Source organism: Ahaetulla prasina, chromosome 2 (genome assembly GCF_028640845.1).
Source record: "Ahaetulla prasina isolate Xishuangbanna chromosome 2, ASM2864084v1, whole genome shotgun sequence".
Taxonomy (NCBI): domain Eukaryota; kingdom Metazoa; phylum Chordata; class Lepidosauria; order Squamata; family Colubridae; genus Ahaetulla; species Ahaetulla prasina.
In genome coordinates this window covers 169,712,649-169,737,766 of record NC_080540.1, presented here as the reverse complement: position 1 = coordinate 169,737,766, position 25,118 = coordinate 169,712,649, and the positions used below count along the sequence as shown (strand labels likewise).

General features: G+C 42.0%; 1 protein-coding gene across 1 annotated transcript; it reads right to left on the bottom strand.

The window, feature by feature from the left end:
* Positions 1-474: 474 nt before the first annotated feature.
* SLC48A1 (solute carrier family 48 member 1) lies at positions 475-24,319 on the bottom strand. Its single transcript, XM_058169252.1, has 3 exons — positions 23,923-24,319; positions 5,918-6,085; positions 475-4,574 (listed from the first exon to the last, which is right to left on the bottom strand). The coding sequence occupies exons 1-3, from the start codon at positions 24,059-24,061 to the stop codon at positions 4,438-4,440; spliced, it is 444 nt and encodes a 147-aa protein (XP_058025235.1). The 5' UTR covers positions 24,062-24,319; the 3' UTR covers positions 475-4,437.
* Positions 24,320-25,118: the final 799 nt, after the last annotated feature.

The window sequence follows — 25,118 nt, the reverse complement described above, 5'->3', positions numbered from 1 at the left end:
TCGGTGGGTGTGGCCATGGTGGGTGTGGCCAGAGGGTGTAACAGGCAACGCTCTGCCTCCTGGATCCCCCTGGGAGCAAAAATAGGCCATGGGGGGGTCACGCCACACACCCCTGCACCATTTTGGGCCTAGCAGGCCTCCCTGCACTTACCTGGAGCCAAAATGGGGCGCGTTGGGACTCCTGGAAGGGGCGGGGCCAGCCATCATTTAACAACCGGTTCTCCCAAACTGGCTGAATCCCATCACTGCCTGGGTGTTGATCTCTCTCCCTCAGTTGCAGCAAACCATTGTACATGTTCCTGATGTAGGATAAGATCAGAAACAATGGACTTCCCTCACACAAGGCTTTACTCCTCTACCTAAAACCAATGTCAAGCAAGAAATATGGGAAGAAAAAGATGAGTTTCCTCTCTGTTGGTTGTAGTTCCAACTGTTGTGACCTAGGCCCAAATAGTTATTACCAGATACAATCAGTCCTAAACAAACATATTTTATTAGAACGGCTGAGCATTACTTCATTTTCAGCTTAGTCCAAATTAAGTCCAAAATAAAGTCCTTCGGCCTTATCACAAACCTTTGTCTTCTTTGGCATCCTGTCAAAGGCTTTTCTTGGCAAGAACCCCACAAAGTTCAGGAACAGGAGACAAGAAACAATTGTAGCAATGTTGTTTTCCTACAAAGAACCCAAGAGCCATTGCTGCTCTTTTAAGTCTTATGGGAGGGGCCAATCATCTCCTGGCCTTGCTCCCGAGTCATCCCTTTTGCTTCAGCTGCTCTTGCCTTCTGGCAGCTCTTCGCATGCGTGCACTAGGAACAGGCTCCTCCTGTTCCTCTGTCTCTCTGCTGTCGCCTCTGGAGGCTCCGCAATCTGTGCATTGCTCCCAGATGGCCTTGGCCCCATCTCTGCCTCTGATGCAGAGTCCTGGTCTGGGCCTTCCCCTGATTCCAGGACTGACCCATTGTCCTCCCCAGCCTCCTCATTGTCCGACCCCGCTGCCAGCTCCGCAGGCTGCTGGTGGACCACAACACCAACTTTGTACCATGAACAATTGGCGTATTTTCCGCAGGGAGAACAGGAGACGGCAAAACTTGCTTTCCTCTTGGTAGTTGATGATATCACTTTGCTGCAACCTGGGAGGGAACGTCATTACATCCTCTAGGGCAGAGAGGGAATGGTTCTGCGCACACGGCGGGCAAGCATGTAATGCTCCATTTGTGCGAGTGGTGCGCACGCACTCACCTGTTGCTCTCACAACTGGGGATGCTCATGTTATTGTTATTCCATGGATAATATAGCAAAGGACACACCTGCCAAAATGTAACATCCAGAAACATCTATCATTTAAAATTGCTGCAAGAGGGCAAAGCTATTGTGAGAGCCTTTAAAAACAAAAGAAAGTGTCACTTTCTAATAAAACATATAAACTAACTAATAGAGAAATTTGCTCCTTTTAAAAATGATGTCCAAAGGTTTTGACATCAGCATTTTCTAATGATGGCCTACATTTGTACAGGTGGTCCTCGGTTTACAACCATTTGTTCAATGACCATTCAAAGTTAATGGTAAAAGAGACAGTTAGCCCCCCCCCATCTCTTGCAGCATCCCCAAGATCATATGAACAAAATTTGGGCATTTGACACTTGCAGCATTCCGAAGTCATTTGATCGCCATCTGTGACCTTCCCAGCCAATGGGAAGGAAGTCAATGGGGAAAGTCAGATTTGCTTATTGGCTTTTAGCGATTTGCTTCACAACTGCAGCAGAAAAGGGCGTAAAATTGGGTGTGTGACTCACTTAACAACTGCCCTAGCAACATAAATTTGGGTCCCAATCGTGGGCATTGAGGCCTACCTATACCAGTTTACTCAACGCTTTTCCCCAGCGTATCTGGATACTTTCAGAATCTGCCTTGTACTTAAATTAGATTCACCTACGTGCTCTTGACTTTCCTCTGCAAATAGAAAGAGACTTTTTAAATGTTTTTTTTTTCATTTTATTTTATTAATAAGAAAAATGGCATGCGAACATCCTTCACCTGGGTGAACCATTTTCCTGTCACATACCTATTGCACATGGAGAGGAGAAAGCAAAACACGAAACATAACCTATCATTTGAGTTTCAGCAAGCATGAAACAGTGAGTTTAAAAAGGGTGGATGAAGGTTTGCATCACCGTTGGGTCCTCTGCATACATAAAAGCACAGCATGGGCACAAAGGCCCACCTTCTCCACTGCCTGGCATCAGGCTGGCTACCTTTTTCTTCACCATGACCTCCCTAGTAAAATGATCTTTTACTATATTAGTATCTTCGTTCTATGGAGGACATTTTGAGCCAAATAGATCTGTTCTAATACTCTTTAAATTGCCCATGAAGATTTGGTGTCCCTGAATTTATCAAATCCCTTTTGTGCCATTGGGAAAAAAAGCCCCGAGAAACTTGATCCCTGCAGTGCAGATCACCAACCGTGATGAAAGTACCATGTGGCGTATTTGACAAACAGGATGGCATTCGAAGCCTGAGGAGTTTGTCAATAAATTTGAAACATCTCTTATATCTGCCTTATAGCCCATGAACCCAAAGGGAACCATCAGCCATTTGGTTCGTATCCCAGTGCTTCCTGACATATTAGGAACAATTGGGTTGGCCACAACTGCCTGATTAGAGATCATCCAATAACAGTCCATGCCAGTGTTTCTCATCCTTGGCAGCTTCAATATCTGTGAATTTCAAACCTCTCAGAATTCCCCAGTCAACATGCTGGCTGGAGAATTCTGGGAGCTGAAGCTGCCAAGGTTGAGAAATATTGGTCTGCACATGTAATGGGTAAAGAGACAGAAGTTTAAAAGACAGGTCATCCTCTATAAATCTGCGTTCAAATTAAAGTTACTCCAAATTTCAATAATCTATCCTTTGGATGGAGGACAACTGTTCACCTCAAGGAAATGCCAAGGGCTCTCAGAGTAGGGCAGAAAGACAGAAACTTCAAGGAGGACTGCACATCCTGCTGTAAACAAAAAGGGGAGAAAATAGGTGAAAGAGGAACAGTGCAACACATCCCCGTTCAAACACATCCACTGTGTGTAACTACTGAAACATTTTAAGTGAGATTACAATGGCAAAAATGTGTCCAGGTGAGGCAGAGAAATTCCCAAATGATCATTTTCTTCTCACACGTGGCACCCACCCCGCTTCTTCAACTTTATCTCACAGAAGCTTGAGCTAAGCGTTCGGTTAAAACAAAAAATGTCTTTTTGTGAATTAGTTTATGCCGGATATGCTGCAAAAAGTGAGTCCACTGAAGGGATGACCATCCGATTGGCCAACAGTCCAATTTATTCAACCCTGTAAAAATCAGAGATGATGGTAATTGTGGCAGTTATCCATTTTTTGTCCCAGTCTTCAAGAATTAGACAACGCCGCTGACTCCAAAGAATGAATTGGCTTCCCCATTCCTAAAATATTTCAGTTGCTCACTTTATAAAATATCAGTTTTAGACCAAAAAAAAAGAAAAGCAAAGTGCTGTATAGATAATGGCATTATGGAGAAGGAACTCAGGCCTTCCAGATACTATTGAAGCCCAGATCATGGTATTCACCACCATTGGCTAAAGCTGTTGGCAGGTGTAACTGACAACACCTGGAAGCCTCCAGGTCCCTGCCTATGTTGACCAGATAGCTACAGGGGAAGGGGAAATGTTTGGATAGGAATATTATTTTCCTTCTTAACCCAGACGGTCACTCTTCAAAACTGCAGGTGCCTTTGTGTTGCGTAACTCAAATTAAAAAAGCATCCATCGTAACTATTTAAGACTGGCAAGAGGGAAAAAAAAGGTGCAGAGTTTTGTTCACAACATACATTTCTTGTCCCTAAACTGTGATCACCAACACCAGCAGCACATATGCAAGCCTTCCTCACCAAAGCACCAGGGAAGGGCGGAAAGCTTGCTTTAAAAAAGTTGTTTTAAAATGGGTTCACACCTTGAGCTATAAAAATACATCTGTATGAAAGGAGTACAAATCAATCCTTGCTTTATAAGACTGGACCATAGACTTTGCCCCTGCCTCCGCCCCAAAAGGGGGAGTTGCTTCTCATTAAAGAAAAAAAAAATAACCTATGAAAAATGCCATAGGCCATAGACATTAGAGACTTGGGACAAAAACTCAGGCCCTGCTAGACATCTTGGATCATCTATTCAAACAACAAAGTCTTTGTGACTGATGAGCGCACACGGACAAACAGAACTAGTCAAAAGGGCGAATGACTGGACAAAAGCAATTAGGAAGAAAAGAAAATGCAGAAGCAGGTCAGGCACCTGCTGTCTGTTTCTTTCAGCTGCCTTCTGGCCAACCCCTTGCCTCCAACTGTCAATCAGATGAACAACAGCCTTCCTTGACGCTCCAAGGTCTTTCTTTTGATGGAACGGACATCTAGGATCTCAAAAGTCACTCAGAATGCTGATGTCTGCAAACTCCTTCTTGTACCGATGAGAGTATAAGACGAGGAGAAAAGCCCATTTGAGGGAAAGGATGCTCCAGATGCAGGACAGATAGTAGCTCTGTGGATCCGTAAAAGCTGGGAAGAACAAGCAAATTGTAGCATCTTACTAAGAGGAAAAAGTAGTACAGCTCCAGTGTTGATTACCTTGTTAACCAGGTTCATTATTTCCAATATCCACCCAGAGTATTCAATCTTCCACTGTTGTTGAACAATGGTCAAAGTGACTGAGGATCATGAGAACCATCACTCAACAACATCTAGAGTCCCAGACAGCCTTCACTTGACCTAGAGTCCTAGACTTTAACTCCAGCAATTGCAGGCAAGATGCCCAAGAGTCAGAGACAAGGAATTGAGCAACACTTGGAATACTGACATTCCTATGGCAAGTTTATGTCTTTGCCAGCTTGATGCTTCAGGAATAACTCCTAGAATTTTTACCTAGCCTATTGTGGAGAAACACATGTGAAAGTCCCCAGATTAGAGAAGGGTGGCTTAAAGTGATCCAATAAATTTACAAGGTTGTTTTTGGCAAATCTTACAGAGTTATAAGACAGTAAGGAACGTGGTGGTTCACGTGGCTAGGATGCAGCGCTGACAATTGGCAGGCTTGTGTTCGAGACCTGGCTGCTGCCATGTGATGGGACGAGCTCTCATCACTCGCTCCAGCTTCTGTCGATCCAGCAGTTTGAAAGCAGGTGACCGTGAGTAGATAAATAGGTACCACTTTGATGGGCAACTTAACAGGGACATGAAAGGACATCCCCTAGGCAACAATGATGTCACCAGCTAATCCTTTCTACCCAAAAGCACCCTGGTGCTTCCAACATGAGAATGAGCAATAAAATAGTAATAAGCAATAAATCAATCTCGAAGCCATTTTGAGGATCTACCGATCTACCACCCCCGGACTCCTCTTTCAAAGGAAGCATACGGTATTCAAGCATTATTGTAGAACCAAAAAGAATTAAAGTAGCACTGATGGATCCAGCCTTGAACTTGAGAAAGTGGATCTACAAGTATACAATGGCTCGAGCAAACAATTGAAAGGCTGTAGGATTGGGATTCCAGCTCATATAGAAGCTTTTGCAGCTACATCTATTTTAGCAAATTATCCTTCCATGCTGAGGTGCAGGTTTCTAACTCAGGAACAGGGAGTCAAATGCTGCTGAATTACAATTCTGATAATCTCTGAACACTGACCATATCAACTGGGATTGATGGCCCAATATTGTCTGGAAGGTTCCATTCTTTGCAGACAGAATGTGGTGAAATGATGTCTGATGGATTCTCTAAATGAGGAGAAGGGGGAACAGGAGTAGATTTCATGGCTGTCACTAAACTGGCTCTCCCTCCTTTTTTTTTGGCTGCACAGAACTGCTAGCATTAGACTTCCAAAGAGAACCAAATTATGGACTTACATTGCTTCTTCGTGATGGCCAGGGCTAGGAATGTGCAGAATCCCACCACGGAGAGTATGCCAAAGAAAATGCCAACACACATGAAGAACTTCAGGCCTTTCAACCAAGTCCTCCAATAGTCCTGCATATACATCACATGTGTGATTAGGGCCCAGAGTGCCAACACACCTATATGAAACAAGAGAGAGGGAGAATCAATAAAAAGTGAGCATGTAAACGGCAAAGTGGATTAGCAGCTTTAGCCAGCAGGTTTCTGCAATTTCTTTTATGTCAGGGTGGCTTCTGACCAGTGGTGGAATTCAAATTTTTAAACTACCGTTCTGTGGGTGTGGCTTGATGGGCATGGTGTGGCTTGGTTGGTGTGGCAGGGAAAGGATACTGCAAAATCTCCAATCCCAACCCACTCCAGGGGAAGGATATTGCAAAATCCACATTCCCTCCCCACTCCTGGAGGAAAGATATCGCAAAATCTCCATTCCCACCCCACTCTGGGGCCAGCCAGAAGTGGTATTTGCCGGTTCTCCAAACTGCTCAAAATTTCCGCTACCGGTTTTCCAGAACTGGTCAGAACCTGCTGAATAGCACCCCTACTTCTGATCCTTAAGCGGCACCCCAAAAAAAGGAAAAGAGAAACTCTGTGTTTGATTGATTTCAATTCAAAATAATTTAATACAATTCCACACATGGGTTACAACCTGAAAATCTTTAAAATGGCCTACTTCATAGACAACCTGCCCACCTAAGATGTGTTGGGAGAAAGTGAAAGTCCCTGCCCCACAATGGCAGTATCTTTTCCAGAATCTTTCCAAGTATTGAGTAAATGTAAAGTGTGTGTGTGGGGTGTGTGTGTAGTTCATGTTTTATTATTGTTATGACATTTTTATTTTTATTTTTTAGACAAAACATACATAAAAACATCTTCAATACAAATACAAGCAGTGTGTCGGTCGGTTGATTACAAATCTTTTCTGCAGTTTCACCAAATTCACATCTTTTAATTTATCTAATTTCACATTTTACCAATCAAATATATATCCAATTGTTTTAGACCATTATTCATTTGTTTAACTATAAGTATTTCTTCCATCACTTCAGACAAAATGTTCTACATTTTGAATTAATTGTATTACATCGTTTGTTTCACCATCTTAAGTCAAACAGCTGATATTACATTTTATTTTATATATTTAAACAATTCTTACATTATAAAAACCTCTATCAAACTTGAGTTATCTAACCATTGATAAAATAAGTCCCATATCTTGTAATATTGTTTATCTTCCTGTTCCCTAATTGCTTATTTGTACCCTATGATTATCATAAAGTGTTGTATCATTAAGTGTTAATTTTGTACCCTATGACCATTAATTGTGTTGTAAATGTTGTACCTCAATGAAGGTATCTTTTCTTTTATGTACACTGAGAGCATATGCACCAAGACAAATTCTTTGTCAGTCCAATCACACTTGGCAAATAAAAAAAAAATTCTATTCTATTCTATTCAAATGTCAATTGCTCATTTCAGCACATTCCATTATTTTCTTAATAATTTCATTTTGCGCTGGTATTTTCTCATTTTTCCAATTTTTAGCAAATACAGTTCTAGCCGCTGTTAATACATTCACAATCAGATATCTCATTTCTCTACGGTAAGTTTCAGGTATGATCCCAATTAAAAAAAACCTCTGGTTTAAAATCTATGTGCTTTTTTATCATTTTTTCCAACCACGTGTGGATTTTAGTCCAATAACCTTTAGCTTCTACACACGTTATGACATTTTTGAATATGTGGATGTACTGATATTTTTGTTGCAGATAAACTCTATTGTGAGTTTAGCTTTTGTAAGTCACTTCAATTTAGGCGTGCGTTTTTTAAATCAAAGTGACCATAAAAGCATAATAAGCAAACCAATAAATAAGTCCCAGTGCATTTAAAGGATGTTACAATTCTGTCACATCCCAAACTGTATGTTGGTGATGGCTTTTGGAAGTGCCTTGCGAACATAATCCAAAGCTTTTTAGGGTCATCTGCTCTCTTTTGCACCTTTGTTCCAAGTTTTCAGCATCTTCAAATGTTTTGCCATGTGCCACTTCAGAATTAAAATGAGTCCTTCTTTAAGGAAACAATCTCCCATCCAATATACTCTTCCCCTACAAAAAAGTCAGCACAGCAGGAAGAAAAGTAGGCTAGATAACTTTTCAGCACTATAATCGGGCCCATTTTCTATGTTCTGGGGACTTTTGGGACTATGGGGGAACAGCCCCATCTACGGTATGGCCAAAATTGTGAAAATCTTTTGGGAAAAGTGTGGTGTTTTGTTTTTTTTGAGGTTTGATGGCTAATAACATCACTTTTTTTTTTTTTGAGTTTCAAGATAATCATATTCCACTGCTGGAATGGCCTGGGAATAGCCCAGACCTTAACCAAATTGAAAATCTATGGAACCGACTAAAGAAACTTGTTAGTCAGAAGCAACCCAGCAATAAAACCCAGTTAATAGAAGCAATCATTCAATCTTGGTTTCACATTATAACAGCTGCCGAACTAAAAGACTTGGTTAACTCCATGGGAAGACGTTGTAAGGCCATACGTAATTCATGCTAAAGGTTACCCAACTAAGTATTAACTGACATGATAATTTTTGTATATCTCATTTTTTCCTACGTTTCACTTTTCTTCTTTATACTGTAACTGCTATTCTAATAGCAAATCCCTCCTAAAAGTTATTGCATTACATTTTTGATTAAATTATCTTTCCATTGATATATAATTTTATGGTACTACTCCCCCCCCCCAAAAGTGGTGTTATTAGCTAGTTTTAGAATATACACTTTTCCTAAAAGGTTTCCACAATTTTGGCCTCTACTGTGATTTAGCAAAACTCAGACATCAGAGCTGTGCAATGCTTTGTTTTCAATAGTGCCAAAGAGTATATGTATGCTGGGGGTGGGAGTGAGGCTCTGCGGCTCTTTAAAGCAGCTGTGTCTTTTTCCAGGATTATGGGACAGCTGCCTTGGTTGCCAAATTCAGCAACTGACTCAAACTGGAGAAGATTTAGCATCTTTCAAATATGCTAAGTCCCAACCCCTTCCATTGAAACTAGTTATTGGCCATTCTTGCTGAGTAAAAACAGCAGAGATTGATATATCTGGAGATATCTGTGCTGGGAGGCCAGAACATCCTCTTAATCACAGTATTGTTGTTGTTTAACTTTGGGTAAATATAGTTTCAGATTTCACTGACCCAAACAAACCGTATTTGCCCTCTGGTGGTAAAAGAAAAAAGTTTGTTATTTATTTTTTATTTATTTATTAATCATACTTTTATACCGCACCATCTCCCGTAGGACTCAGGGCGGTTCACAGGCATATTAAAAAACAATATAATAAATAAGCATTAAAAACCTAATTAAAACTAAATATTATCATGGCCAAATCACTAAAAATGATAAAAACCCATTAAAAAACCCTTAAAATTTAGTTAAAACATTTTATTCTTAGGCTAGTCCAGCGTGCTGAAATAATAAAGTCTTCAGTTCACGTCTGAAGGTCCAGAGGTCGGGGAGTTGTCATAATCCCGGAGGAAGCTCGTTCCACAGGGCTGGTGCCGCCACAGAGAAGGCCCTCCCCCTGGGGGTCGCCAACCTACATTGTTTGGTCGACAGCACCCTGAAGAGGCCCACTCTGTGGGAGCGCACGGGTCGTTGGGAGGCAATCGGTGGCAGAAGGCGGTCTCAAAGGTATCCCGGTCCTAAGCCATGGAGCGCTTTAAAGATGGTAACCAAAACTTTGAATTGCACCCGGAAGGCTACCGGTAGCCAGTGTAGACCGCGCAGGATAGGTATGGTATGGTATGGTAGCAACGCGGTGCTCCCTCTATCACCCGCGCGGCCGCATTCTGGACTAACTGGAGCCTCCGGGTGCTCTTCAAGGGGAGCCCCATGTAGAGAGCATTGCAATAGTCCAGGCGGGAAGTGACGAGGGCGTGAGTGACCGTGCGTAAGGCGTCCCGGTCAAGGAAGGGGCGCAACTGGCAGCTGCTGAAAGGAGAGCAGGAGAGTATATACAATACTTTTTTGGAGGGGGGAGGGGCTCCTCAAGAGGGACTCCATAGATAACCACAATGTTGGTTAACTTTATGGTGATGAACAAACTAAGCAGGATTAGATCTGGTTAGCATTTGGATGGGAGAATTAATAGAGAATTCCAAGGCTAGAACTGGATTAATAGAGAATTCCAAGGCTAGAACTGAGAAGTTGTGTGTGTGTGTGTGTGTGTGTGTGTGTGCGTGTGTGTGTGTTGGGGGGGAATTCTGCAAGAACACAATGGTGAGATACTTCTATTTTATTCTGCTGCCAAGAAAACCACTTGAATGTATGAAGTCATCACAAACTGTCCTTGACTTTTTTTTTTTAATCTGGAAGAACAAAAAGTCCAGGAAAGAGTGCCTGTGCTATAGAGATGGAGAGCTGCAAATCAGAATGCAGAAACCACATGCAACGGAGCATACTTCGTACAATGAGATGCATCGAGACCTCCAAAGCAGTGGTGGGTTGCCCCCGGTTCGGACTGGTTCTACAGAACCAGTAGTAAAACCGGCAGGAGGCTCCGCCCACTGACCCGAACGACATCAAAAGTGATCTGCGCATACGGGCACGATGCGAACCGGTAGTAAAGGTAAGTAGAACCCACCCCTGCTCCAAAGCAAGGGGAAGCAGGTATGTTTGTAAGAAGAGCAGGGCTGGATCACACCAGAAGCCAGATGCCAAGAGAATGCATTTATGATGAGCCACGGTGGCGCAGTGGTTAGAGTGCAGTACAGCAGGCTACTTCTACTGACTGCCGGCTGTCTGCAATTTGGCAGTTCAAATCTCACCAGGCTCAAGGTTGGCACAGCCTTTCATCCTTCCGAGGTGAGTAAAGTGAGGACCCAGATTGTTGGGGGCAATAGGCTGACTCTGTAAACCGCTTAGAGAGGTTGTAAAGCACTGTGAAGCGGTATATAATTCTTAAGTGCTATTGCTATTGCTATGCACCCCGACGACTGATACCAGAGGCACTGAGAACCACGGAGAGCTTGGCTGGCAGCATCTTTAAGAGAGAAAAAAACAAACCTAAGGTCTGGAAAAACGGAATGTTCTTCTCCTCCCAAAACCATGTTTGGGAAGTGGTGTAGGGTTTCCTGCCTAAGCAGGGGGTTGGACTAGAAGACCTCCAAGGTCCCTTCCAACTCTGTTATTCTAAGGAATCACCAGAGTTCTTTTTGTACATATGAAGCTAACTCCTGAACGTGTGGAAGCGGTGGGGGAAAAGTTGCCTCCATCTGTCACCAGAGATGACCTCAACTGGGGGGGGGGGATTTTCACTTTTATCACCCCTTTAAGAAATCAGCAGCAGCTGTTATAGGTCTGCACCAGTGGGAATGCATCAAGATCTCTGAAACAGCTCAGAAATAAAACTAACAAGTAGAGAGCTTAGTGTTACACCCACGTAGTGCAAGTCTATTTGCAAATCTTTAAGGGAGTGTTTATGTACTTATATCTATAGTGAACATATTTAAACATTTCATTCCAGATATGCGGATGAGCCAAGGGAGAACCTGCCAGAAAGACTGATAGGCTGCGTCCTGGAGGTTCTGCAACAAAACCCACAGCTCCATTATTAGCAATTGTTGGCAGATGCATTAGGACCCACCTTCTTTTAATTTTAGAGTGTATTTAAAACACACAATCTAGAGAAAAAGAACTGGGGGGAAAAAAACAGAAAAAAAGATTGGCAAGCGATATGAAACGGAACCAAAAAGAGAAAGTAATATTAGATTATTACAGGTAGTCTTCAATTTACAACAGTTCATTTAGTGGCTGTTTGAAGTTACAACGTCACTGAAAAAAAGTGACCGATGACCATTTTTCATAGTCAATGGTGAAGCTGAGTTCGCTTAGCAACTGTGTTACTAACTTAACTGCAGTGATTCATTTAGCAACTCTGGCAAGAAAGGTCATAAAATGGGGCAAAAATCCCTTAACAACTGTCTCACCTAGCAACAGAAATTTTGGGCTCAACTGTGGTCGTAAATCGAGGACTACCTGTACCGCATAATAAAGTACTATATCTCATTTGAAGATTTCAAAATCTTTAAATCAAATCAATGTTCAATAATTAACAGAAGTGGCCAGGATAGAGAATATGAATCATAAGAGTAAACAATGAACACAATTGCTACAAAAAAAAAAAATCCTAAAGATTATTTTCAACCCGTGAATTATAGAAAAAATATGGAGGGTTTTAAATTTAACTACTATTTTAAGGAAATAGTAGGGAAAAGTTGACTTGGGTACCAATAGGAGCTTCCTCCAAAAAGAATTGAGGTCTTTGAACTCTGGTGCTGGAGAAGACTCCCAAGAGTCCCATGGACTGCAAGGCGAACAACAAGCCAGTCCTAGAGGAGATCAACCCTGACTGCTCTTTAGAAGGCCAGATCCTGAAGATGAAACTCAAATACTTTGGCTACCTAATGAGAAGGAAGGACTCACTGGAGAAGAGCTTAATGCCGGGAACAATTGAGGGCAAAAAAAGAAGAGCACGGCAGAGAACAAGGTGGCTGGATGGAGTCACTGAAGAAGTAGGCGTAAGCTTAAATGGACTCCAGAGGATGGTAGAGGACAGGGAGGCCTGGAGGAACGTTGTCCATGGGTTTATTTTTTGTTTTTTTTATTTGCATTTATATCCCGCCCTTCTCCGAAGACTCAGGGCGGCTTACACTATGTCAAGCAATAGTCTTCATCCATTTGTATATTATATACAAAGTCAACTTATTGCCCCCAACAATCTGGGTCCTCATTTTACCTACCTTATAAAGGATGGAAGGCTGAGTCAACCTTGGGCCTGGTGGGACTTGAACCTGCAGTAGTTGCAAGCAGCTGCTGTTCATAACAGACTGCATTAGTCTGTTGAGCCACCAGAGGCCCTTGCGATGGGTTGTGATGGGTCGGACACAACTTCGCAACTAACAACAACAAAGGAGCTTCTTCCTCATTTAAAAAAACCCCAGAGTTTATTGTTAACGCAGCTGGTAGGTTTTCTGCGTGTGTATGATAAGGTTTCTTATTTTTATATAATATTATTTTTCTTGGTTATATATAAAATTTCCATATCCACAATGGCAGTGCACTGACTGGGTATGAACTCTTTTAAATACAAATAATAACTCTTATACATACAGTAGCTATCACTATTCATCTCAAAATCTATTCATCATATTCTGCACATACCCTTATTAAACAATTTCTGTTATTTAGATGCTCTAATTGATAAGGGAGAAAAAGTATGTTATCTCCATGGTTCTGCTCTGACGGAGGGGAATCCAGTGAACTCCCATAATATGCATGGCTCTTGGAAATCCCCTTTCTTCTCAGTTTTTTTGTCTCTATCTTTCCTAATATTAAAGGTCTTCAGATATCGCTGACAATTCTGAGATTCATAGGCCCCCACATGCCTAAAGAGCACAGGTTGGGAGACAAAAGCCCACCAGAAAAACTGGAAATCATAGTTTGACTGCAAGAATGAGACTAATGGTTATAGCTAATTCTAGAAAGCAAGGGAGCTAGTCTAGAAAACTCTTAAGATGAATATGCACTAAAAAACCAACATACAATGTAATGGGCGTCTGTGAGTTTCTTTAGGAGGAAACAGTAAACCACAACGTGTTTTTCAAAGTTCACCCAAGGAGGAAACTTCCTCTTTGTTAGGAGTTGACATAAAGACAAACAAACTTCTGGTCGACATAAGCAATTAAATATGCCAAGTCACATTTTCATTCCTTCCCTGTTTTTCTGAGCATAAAAGTGTCAGATTCAGTTTTTTCCTCACGTGTTCAAAAACTGAGTCAGTTTTTAAGGAAGCCAAACTGCCTTGTGATGAGGGACTCCTGAGACTCCTGACATTGCACTGAAAATACGCCCCATGACTCAGCAAAATACTTCCTTGGAAAGGAATGAGTTGGCAAAAATGTTCAACAAATCAAGAACTTCCCAAACCCCCAATAACAATTTCTACATTTGCACTCTCTGGTTAAGTAAGCATAAGACCTTGTTTTTGTTTGTTTTTTTAAATTTAGACAGCGCAATTTACAATATATCTATCTCCAAGTATATTTTATTTTAGAGTATATTTATTACTAGGAAAATACTTTATTGAATTATTAATTAGCATTACAATTTGATAATCTATTACCACATAGCTCCTTTGAGCTGCTTAGTTCGAAAAGAAAAGAAAAAAAGAAAAAAGAAAGCTTTCTAGAGGCCCATCAAGTTGCGATCAGGATAATTTTTAGTATGAAGAGCTATCAATAAAATATATATGCATCCTCTAGGAATAGTTACATGAAAACCGTTAATGAGACTTAGTTTGGCTAATGTTGCATTTTATTCATGCACTTATAATTTATTATTTATCTAGAAACCAAAACAAACTAAAATACAGGTAGACTTCGACTTACAATCATTCATTTGGTGACCGAAGTTACAAGGGCACTGGAAAAATTGACTTATGACTATTTTATGAGTGCTGCAACATCCCCATGATCATGTGATCAAAATTTGGATACTTGGCAATTTTGATTATATTTCTGACAGTTGCAGTGTCCTGGGGTCATGTCATCACTTTCTGTGACCCTCTGACTAGGAAAGTCAATGGGGAAGCAAGATTCACGTAACAGCTGAGTTATTAACTTGTTGCAGGGATTCACTCAACAACTGTGGCAAAAAAAGCCGAATATCTCTCACCCATGTGCTCATTTTGCCCAGGACCTCAAACTATATGCTCCTGTCCACCTTTAAACCATCTTTCCAAATAGCCTCCATGTTTCCAGTGTATTTCTCGGAATTGAACACAGATGGTCATTTCTTCCAACAATACCTACCCAGAAAATTTGATCCTGCAAGATTGGCACACTCCTTTTAGAATCCCAAAAACATGTCTTTTCAGTATCAGCACCTGCCCTCTGGAAAGGGATGCCCCCCAGGTGCATTCCAGGAAGACCAGAGTAGATACCAAAGATATGAATACTAACTTTGTGGGAACTCAAGATAGAATTCCCTTTATTTTTTTTCTCTACAACAGGGGTCTCCAACCGTGGCAACTTTAGCAGAACTGGCTGGGGAATTCTGGGACTTGAGGTCCTCTAGGCTTAAAGTTACCAAGGTTGGAGACCCCTGCTCTACAACAACAGTACAAAGTACGTCGGGCTGAGACAGACGGCCCAAAGTCACAAAGTGAGTTTCTACGGCTGAGAGACAACCGAAACCTGGGTTTCCCTACTACTGGTCCAATACCTTAATCACAATTCCACACTACAACATCCCAAATTTCCAGACAAAATGGTCCTGGCATATCTAGAGAGCATGTGACTGGTGAGTGCCGAGTGCCATCTCTGTATGAGACTCTTGGCAAAAGCAAAGGACAATCATGAGCTGGGCCTGGAATTCCTTCTGTCCGAGCTGCAGAAGATCCATGGCTGTGAAGAATCATCTGCCCTAAGCATAAAAGCTCTTGTGAAAGGGCCACATATTCAGGCATGACCTCTTTGGTACACATCCAACTCAAGCAAATTCTTGGCTTGTTCTAGGCTGCTCCAGAAAAACAATTGGGTTGATCTGTTTCCCATGGGTGTGGGAGAAGCAATTGTCCAGCAGGAGATTTAAGGGAGGTACCATTTGCAGCTTCTTGTTGTCTTCCCAAGCCCTGAATGCAGTCATTCTTTTGGCCCAAGACAACCCTCTTGCTAAAGTTCTAGCTTGCATTCCAAATGTGAGGCAACATCTGACTGATGAAAATCACTCAAGGTGACTCAAAAGAGCAGCATATCCGGGAAACAACATGCACTCAATTCCACAACCTCCAAAAAAATTCATTTGGTGGAATCCCAGATTTGTTCCTACACTAATAAGTATTAAATTTGCCCATAATTAGAGCAAAAGAACATCACAAAAGCTCAGAACCCCCAGTGTCCATCCATACACACTGATATCAGAGGTGGGTTTCAGCAGGTTCTGACCAGTTCTGGAGAACCGGTAGCGGAAATTTTGAGTAGTTTGGAGAACCGGTAGTAAAAATTCTGACTGGCCCCGCCTCCATCTATTCTCTGTCTCCCAAGTCCAAGCTGATCGGGAGGAAATGGGGATTTTGCAGTAACCTTTCCTTGCCATGCCCATCAAGCCATGCCACATCCACCAAGCCACACCCACAGAACTGGTAGTAAAAAAATTTGAAACCCACCACTGACTGATGTATTGGACAGTGTTCATCCATACCTCTTATGATTCTTTGCAGTAAGAGTTTTTAGGTGGTGGTGGGGAAAATGATATCTCCCTTCCGGGAGAAAACAGGTTAACAAGTACAGCCCTACCAAAGCTGACAATCAGCTTTGTCAGGAAAGGTTAGCTAAGCCTTCTTCTCAAGAAAGCCTTTCTTCACACACAGCACATCCTGAACACAGCCTGATCAGCTGGTCTGAAATACCCAGCTACACCAGGCCAAACAAGTATTTTAAAAAGCTACCTTGCAAATCACATCTTCATACATTAATATGAATCTTGTGAGTCTCTTTTTAACCGTTTTCCTGACATCTGGGAAGGAAGCAAATTTTTAACTGAAAATGGTGTGGCCCGCAACAGTCTGGAAACCAATATTCCACTGGAGTTGGATGGTTAATCAATTTAAATAAATAATAAACAAATATTCCATATTCTCGGGAGAGGAGAAGTTAATGCTTAAGCCTGATGCCGTCCTTAGTCTGCAGCATGCTAGATGCTCTTGTTTGATTTATTTAAAAATAAAAAATGCAGACAGGGAATATAATAGAAGATACTGAAACAATGTGAGAGAAATTGCTTTTTTCTTCTTTTAACAGGTATTTTTCTCTGTCAGCCAAGTAATTCGGTCTATTGGATAAAGCAGTCTTTGGATTAAATTCTTTCAGAATGTCTTGCCCAATTAACTAATTTTGAAAAGTGTTGGAGGAACGGGGACTGGAACACTGCAGAATTGAGACATCATCAATATCTCAGCCTATTTGGGAATTAATTTTCCTCTAGAGAGCACCACATTAGGAGGAAATCTGATTTATGAGGAAAATATTTCAAATTTGTATTATATTTCTCAACAAATCTGGATATTTGCATTCGATTAAACACAGTAGCACTACTTCATGCTCCAAGACTGCCCTCACCTATACCCCTTAAAAGCACTGTGAATGACTAAAACATCTCCTAAATACTGATTTTTATCAGTTATAATAATCCTACAATTTTACACATACCTATTTCAAGGGACTTTGGATGCGGAAAAAAAAATCTAACCTGACCCACAAGCTTGGAGAACGAACATCCAGCCTCATCCTACATCCAAGCTACAGATATTCACCACTATAACAAAAAAAAATAATCTAAATTCAGACTGTTTTATCAAACAACTTGTCAGTTATTTAGAAAATCAATCTCATCAAACTCATTACCTGATTTGAAAAAAAAATAGATTTTATTGACTCACACTGCTCAACTGCTCAGCTAATTTAATTAACTACGGTTCAATTAAATAAATACTTTTAAAAATAAGAAAAACTGTTCGGACTTGTTTGGAGGAAATATCTTCACCCTCACCTTGAAATGTGTGTGTGTATGTGTGTTTATCCCTGCTGCAACAATGCAAAATGAAATTTGTGGCACTTAGATATCATTTGAGTTAAATACATGCAACTAGATAGAAAAAATAGACACGCACACATCAACAAAAAATATTACAGCTCAGTGAAAGAAAATACATTTTGCATATGTAAGTATGCCAGGTTTAAATTAATACAATTTTGTTTAAAGAGCCTTGGACACTTAAGATGGCAAAGATTTTTTGCTAAACATTTGCAAAGACCTTGGTTGCATGTCCTAAGGACTAATAGCTTCAAAAAATAAAGAAAAAAAATCAAATTATTGTCTGTCTCCCCAGGTTCAGCTGGGACAAAACTTTTAAAGAATTCCACACAGCAACTCAGGATATATGCAGATGTAACTACTATCAAATTAGAAAGCCCAACACAAAACATCTTCTTAGGGATCCAATCCTGAATTTATCTCACTCCAGCGTAAAGCCTCAATGAATCACATTGTGGGAATCCTTGTGTTCCACCTGTCTTGGAAGCATGGTTTTAGTAAACCAGACATACTTAATTCAATCAACTCACTAGGAATCTCCCTGAGCTTGCCTTTTCATATAGAAAAAAATCTTAGTAATGTCCTTAAAGGACATAATACACCTGTCATTCTCTCTTCTCCATTATTTCTTCAAGCTTTTCTCAGGCTATGTTACAACACTATTGAGTAAAGCAGCAACGCTATTACCAAATATTCACATGACTCCTCCAAAGTACAGGTAGTCATCACCGAGTGATCATTTGAAGTTACCACAGACATCTGCAGAGCTATTTACACCCTAATTCTGGAGTTCCAATGGCCACATACAAACCCCCAAAGTCACATTATTGCATTTGGGATGCTTGGCAACTGGCTAGTATTTATGGCTATTTGCAGCATACCCCAATCACATGACCAAATGTTTTTCAGCATTTTTTTTTTTTGGCTGGATACAAATTCAATACATAAAATATGTGAAGAGTCAGATCAGTGGTCCGATTCAAGATAAAGGAGTGCCATATGAATTTACACTGCAAGTGTGTTTCTTCAAATCACCTAAGCCAGGGCTGTCAAACTCGTGGCCCATGGGCCGGATGCGTCACATGCTGGTCACGCCCATGCCCAGTTTAGCAAAGGGGAAAAATGTCCCGATACGTCACGTGATGCTGCATGATGATGCGGGTTTAACACCCCTGACCTAAGCCATCAATGGGGGGTGGGGAGGTGGTTGTAGGAGGAGAGATGTATTACTCTATGGTTGCAAAAAAAAAAAAAAAAACACCTTAAAAAGGAAACTTGTAATGTCTATTCAACATTTTAGAAAAAAGTATATGCTTTTGTGAAATCCTACATCAGTCTAGCCACCCTGTGCTCTGGTGAAAAGAGCTGTACCTCATAAAAACCTAATAAAATTTGTTAGTTGGAAAAGAGGCTACCCATTTCCTTCTGATCTCGGGGAGTTAATTCCATCAGCGCAATTTCCTTAACGAGGCCTCTCAATTGACTCTATTTATTTATTTATTTTATTTATTTTTCGCATTTTTATACCGCCCTATCTCCCTAGGGACTCTATAACTTTCCCAACAAGGCTAGGAACAAGGACCAATACACTCTTGATGAATCTGTAGCTTTCTTCTTATATAAAACCCAGTCATTCTCATTGGACAGATTAAAGACACACACACACCATCTATAGATAAAATCAAGGAACTCAGATCTTCCATTAATCTGAGGTGATATCATGTTGGAACCTACGATCCAAGGCCAAACACTTTAATTATTACTTCTGATTTGAATCAATTCTCCATCACCTTTGGCATCAGTGTCACCAAAACCATGTTTAAGAATTCCTCAGGAACGACTTTGGATACCTTGCCTGGTAGACTAACACAGGGGGGTCAAACTCAAAGCCCGGGGGCCGGATCTGGTCCATGAGGTGCTTAGAACTGGCCCGCGGGGCTGACCTAGAAACAGCGAAGGTTTTTCTGGCAGAGGGTTGCAGGAAGCCATTGCACGTGGCCCTCCCGAGCTCCGTTTTCGCTAGCAGAGGGTTGCAAGAGACCATCACAGCCAAAAACAGAGCTCGGAAGTCCATTTTCTCTGGCAGAGCGCTCGAGCCACCACAAGTGCCTCTGACACGAGTGACATCGAGCTAGCCATGCCCATCCTGGTCACGCTCACTCCACCCCTCCCCGAGGTCAAACACAACCCTGATGCAGCCCTCAATGAAATCGAGTTAGACATCCCTGGACAACAGTTGCACAGACAATTATTTTCTTTTTTTCCCCTTGTCCCTTTGGATCAATCTTAACTCCTGTCTGTACAAATCGTTGAGGTTTTCTTGCAAGATTTTCAGAAGTGGTTTGCCCTTGCCTGTTTCCAAAGGTTGAAAGAGGGTAACTGGCCCAAGGTCATCCAGTTGGCTTTGTGATGAAGATGAGATTGGAATATGTGGTCTCCTGGTTTCTAGCTTGGTGCCTTAACAATTCTTGGCAGACAATTCCTACACAAGTACAAGTACAAGTACCTTGATGAAGGTATCTTTTCTTTTACGTACACTGAGAGCGTATGCACCAAGACAAATTCCTTGTGTGTCCAATCACACTTGGCCAATAAAAAATTCTATTCTATTCTATTCTACAAATACAAAAGAAGGTAAACAGATGTCCACCGTGCACGGTCCTGCTCTGATGCAAATTGCCACTTGCTGATGAAAGTAAGGCTGACAGAAGAAACACAGACCCATTTGCATCCTAACACAAGCAGACTTAAAATGGATAAGCTGGGAAGACTCGCTTATTTCTGGGTGGAAAATATATGCAACTGACAAAACAGGACGCCCACTGCTTTGGTTTTGTTGTGGCTTAATGCTCAACAGGTCTGTTGGCTTAAATTTTCTATACTCCCACCGCAAGCTTTGAAATGACAGCAATAGAGAAAGCACTTTGGCAAGGCACGATATCTATCAGACAAACTGTGGTCGAGTAGCACCCACAACACTTTATTGCTTGGAAGGCCATACTTAGCCAATTGTGTGCTAGGGAGAACCAGATCAATTTCAACATCAAGATCAGCGTTTCCCATCTTAGTTGTGACAATGGAATCCAAACTATCTGGAGTGCATCAGGTGAAGGCTGCAATGCCCAGTGTCTTTAAAGTTAATAGGACTGAGTCAAAGGACACTTTGCATGGCACCCCAAGAGTTTCCTAAACCTTTTTCTTTGTGGCTATGGTGTGGCACACAACGGCAGTTTGCTAAGAATGTCTACTGCCTTTTCCCCAGATGATGGTTATTGTTGAAAAGCCTGCTGCATTTGACCAGAATTAGGAGGAACCCAAAAAGCACATGAAGGCCCTTTCCGTGGCATAGACATTCCAGTTATGATACAGACTCCCCAGAGAGGCTCAGGAGGATGAAAACACTGGTTTTTGAGCACCAGGCAAAGACTCTTTTTTCGCTCGCCAATCCCTTGAAGGAATTTGCATGTTTAGAAGCTCATTTAGAAGCTGCATGTTTTAATTGCGTGGTTTTGTCTTAGCTGTTTGCTTGGTTTCTACCGTACGCTGCTCTTCTAATTACATGCAGAGAACTTCTGCTGCATGTAAAGCAAGTTCCATAAATAAATGCACTGTAAGAAATAATGTACATAAAGTGCTTAGCAGACCAGGCTATTAATTACATAATACAAATGCAGAGTCACATTTAAATTGGTAAATCCATCTTCTTCACAGAAGTCTGGCTCCTAGGTGCTGTGATACATTGATGGCACATTAAAATGCTGACTCCAGGGTTACTAGCGGGCCTCCACTGGAATCTCAGACATCTCTTTTAGGACCTATCAGGCCCCTTGCCTCACTTTTTACCTCTTTTTAAAAAATATGCTAAGTTAGTGAGACTGCACTGAGGTGTTCTTGGCCATCCAAGAAAAGCAAAGCAGGGCTGGGAAGTGGCTCACCAGGCTAATGCAGCCTGTTATTAACACACAGCTGCCTGCAATTACAATTACTGCAGGCTCGAGTCCCACCAGGCCCAAGGTTGATTCAGCCTTCCATCCTTTATAAGGCAGGTAAAATGAGGACCCAGATTGTTGTGGGGGGCAATAAGTTGACTTTGTATATAAATATACAAATAGAACGAGACTATTGCCTTACACAATGTAAGCCGCCCTGAGTCTTCGGAGAAGGGCGGGATATAAATTCAAAAAAAAAAAAGACCTGGTTAGTTGGTGAATGAGAGCGAATCAAGAAATATTTGGGTTCAGACATGGGTGGAGAAGTCCCCAGAATGCATCCCAGAAGTCAATGACAAGCTACTTACTTACACAGAATTACACAGATGGGTCTCTGGAATCACCAGAAGTTGATCTCAACTCAGGGGAGACTTTAACTAAGAGAAATTGAAAACTTACAAAGCTGGTTTCTTGAATCACCTTTGTTTCCAGGAATGCCTCTGGACTGCTAAGCTTTCTTAAAAAATAAAACTGAAGCAGGCATGTTTTTTGTTTGCTGTCAAAAGGTGCCACCTAAAAGGTGGCAGCCGAAAAGGTTGGAGAACATGGGTGTCACAAATTGCAAGAAGGTATCCTCACTTACATCCACCCAGCCCATCAGAATCAGAAAATTACAAGTCCCATCTATAAAAAAGTGTTATCTGGCAGGAACCATGAAGAGAGCCTTTTTTGCTGTGGTGCCTGCCCACCCTATGGAACATCATCCCTCCAAAACTTAGCTTGGCCCCGACCTTCCTGCCTTTAAGAAGGCCCTGAAGGAGTCTGGGTATGGTGAGGAGCTCTTACAATGGCTGTGTTGAGCTGATGTAGGATAAATTCTGCTGTGATCATGATTCCCTGTTTTTTAATTGATTATGGATTGTTTTTATATGTTTGTACATTGCTTTTTACCTTATTTTTGATTGGATTTTTTTTACCTGTTGTGAGCTGCCCAGAGTCACTTAGATAAAGTGAGTGGCCATATAAATTGAATAAATAAAATGTTAGGACCAGAGGTTAATTAAAGTTTTAAAGTCCCATTCAAATTCTTAGTCACCCATATGATTTGCAGGTAAACCTTGAGCCCATTACTATTTCTCTGGCTGTCCTACTTCACAGGACTATTGTAAACATCTGATGAACTGAAAAGATCAGAGGACATCTGAAACTCCCTGAAGAGGCAGGATACCAATGTAATAAATGAAACACAAGATGAAAATGGCTTAGCATGATGGTCCTGAGTGGTGTATCATTAACCACTACACAAATAAAATTATGAGAAAAAAATTGTGATCAACACAGTGTGGATACAAATCACAACCACCCAACCAAACTGCATCAAAAGCTGAAAACAAAACAATCAACTGACTTTTCAGACACACTTATTTTTCATGTCTCTGTATTTTCAATGAATTTCATTTTGGAGTAGGCCTAAAGCAACAGGCAGGGGAAAAAAATAAAATAACTGTTGAGACAGATGGTAAATCAAGGATACTATCTGTCATACAGAAAACTCAGCCTCAGCCACAGAAGCTCACAGGATAACTTTGGGCCCCTCGTTCTTTCTCAGCCCAATCTATCTCACAACGTTGTTGTGGAGGGAAATAAGACAAGGGAGCATCATATTGCATCCTGATTGGCAGATGGTATATCTTCCCATGTAACAACTACCTAACTAAATAACCCGTTGACTCAAGAATCGCGGGGGGGGGGGTCCCCTTCTTCTTCTATGTCTTGGATTTCTGTCAGTTTTTGATTTTTGATCTCTACTTGGACAAGCCCCTGGTTATTTACTAAGCTTTGTGGACTAGAAACTTCGAGTGTACGGATTGGCTGTTTGGATTAGGTGCCATCCCTTCTGTGTTTTTCTTGGCAGGGCCGCCTTGGGCACCTGACAATATAGAGAAAGCCAGATGCAGAGCAAGCCACTTGGGTGGGTGGGTGGGGGCAGGGAAATGAGAAAAATAAAGATGACACCGACAACCCTTTTCGCCTTTAAAGCTCTCCCGAACTCGGTACAACTTACTTTGGAGTAGATCAAAACCACCCCGCCGCCCTTCTAAAACAGCCCTTTTCTCCCTCCCCGCCGCCCCCAACTTCCACCCGGAGCAAACAAATCCAAGGCGGTCGTTCTTCCCATCGTGTTGGGAAACGGAGTTGGGAAACGTGACAGGCGGGTACGGGGTGCGGGCGAGTGCGCCTCTGTTTCCCTCCCGGGCTTGGTTGGAGGGAGCCGGGGACAGACTCAAAAGCAGAGAGAGGGAAAGGAGAGCGCGGAGGCCAGTCAAGCGGACCCGTAGGCGCGTTTCCCGACCTGCGGATCGGAGAGGCTCACCCGAGAGTCCGCCGGCGGAGGCGGTGTAAGGCTGCCGCAGTCTCGGCGCCAGGTTCCAGGCGAGGAAGGCCGACAGCCCCGAGATCATCCCGACCGCCGAGTACGCCAGGCGAATGGCGATCTTCCTCGTCACCGCCATCGCCGAGATGAGACGAGCCGGCCGCCGCGGCAGGGGAGAGATTAAAAAAAGGCAGCGGATCCACACCCGGCAGCCTCCGAGCCTCCTCCGGTCTCCTCCGCCGAGGCTTTGCAGCGACTCCTTGCGAGCAGGGGGACTCAGCACTCGGGCCGGCCTTGAATTTGCACCCTTTTTTTAACGTTAAAGAACACGGCCCACGTTATAAATATGCATGAGATTAGGAAATCATTGATTCCTTTCTTCAATCCCGCCCGTTTTCGAGGGAGCGGTTGAAATTTCCCCTCCCTTCCTCGCCTTGCTTGTGTTGTTAGTACTCTTGAGAAGCAAGCAATATTTCAGATTACCCGTTGCACTGAACATGCGCGGGGTGGTTGTTTGGTTGGTTTCATTAACTACCATACAACCAGTGGTGAAATCCATCTTTTTTACTACCAGTTCTGTGGGCGTGCTTGGTGGGCGTGGCAGTGGAAGGATACTGCAAAATCCCCATTCCCTCCCCACTCTGGGACTATCCAGAGGTGGTATTTGCCAGTTCTCCAAACTACTCAAAATTTCCACTACTGGTTCTCCGAACTACTCAAAATTTCCGCTACTGGTTCTCCGAACTACTCAAAATTTCCGCTACTGGTTCTCCAAACTATTCAAAATTTCCGCTACTGGTTCTCCAGAACCTGTCAGAACCTGCTGGATTTCACTCCTGGATACAACACTTTGAAACTTTTAATTTAATTGTTTAGCTAGGTCAGTGTGTTTTTCAATCTTGGCAACTTTAAGACCTGGAGGATTCAGTTTCCCAGAATTCTCCAACCAGCATGCTGCCTTGGGAATTCTGAGAGCTGAGGTCTACACATCTTAACAGTTGTCAAGATTGAGAAACACTCGCTTAGGTGATATCATACACACAACTTCATGCACAGTTTCTCTCAATGTCTATATAGTGTCCCAGCGTGCCTAGATGAATCAATGAAAGATCTACAAGTGATAAAATCTAAGCCATAACTAAAATCTCTGCATTACAGCAAAATATTCTTTAGTCTGGAATAACTCATGGACATTC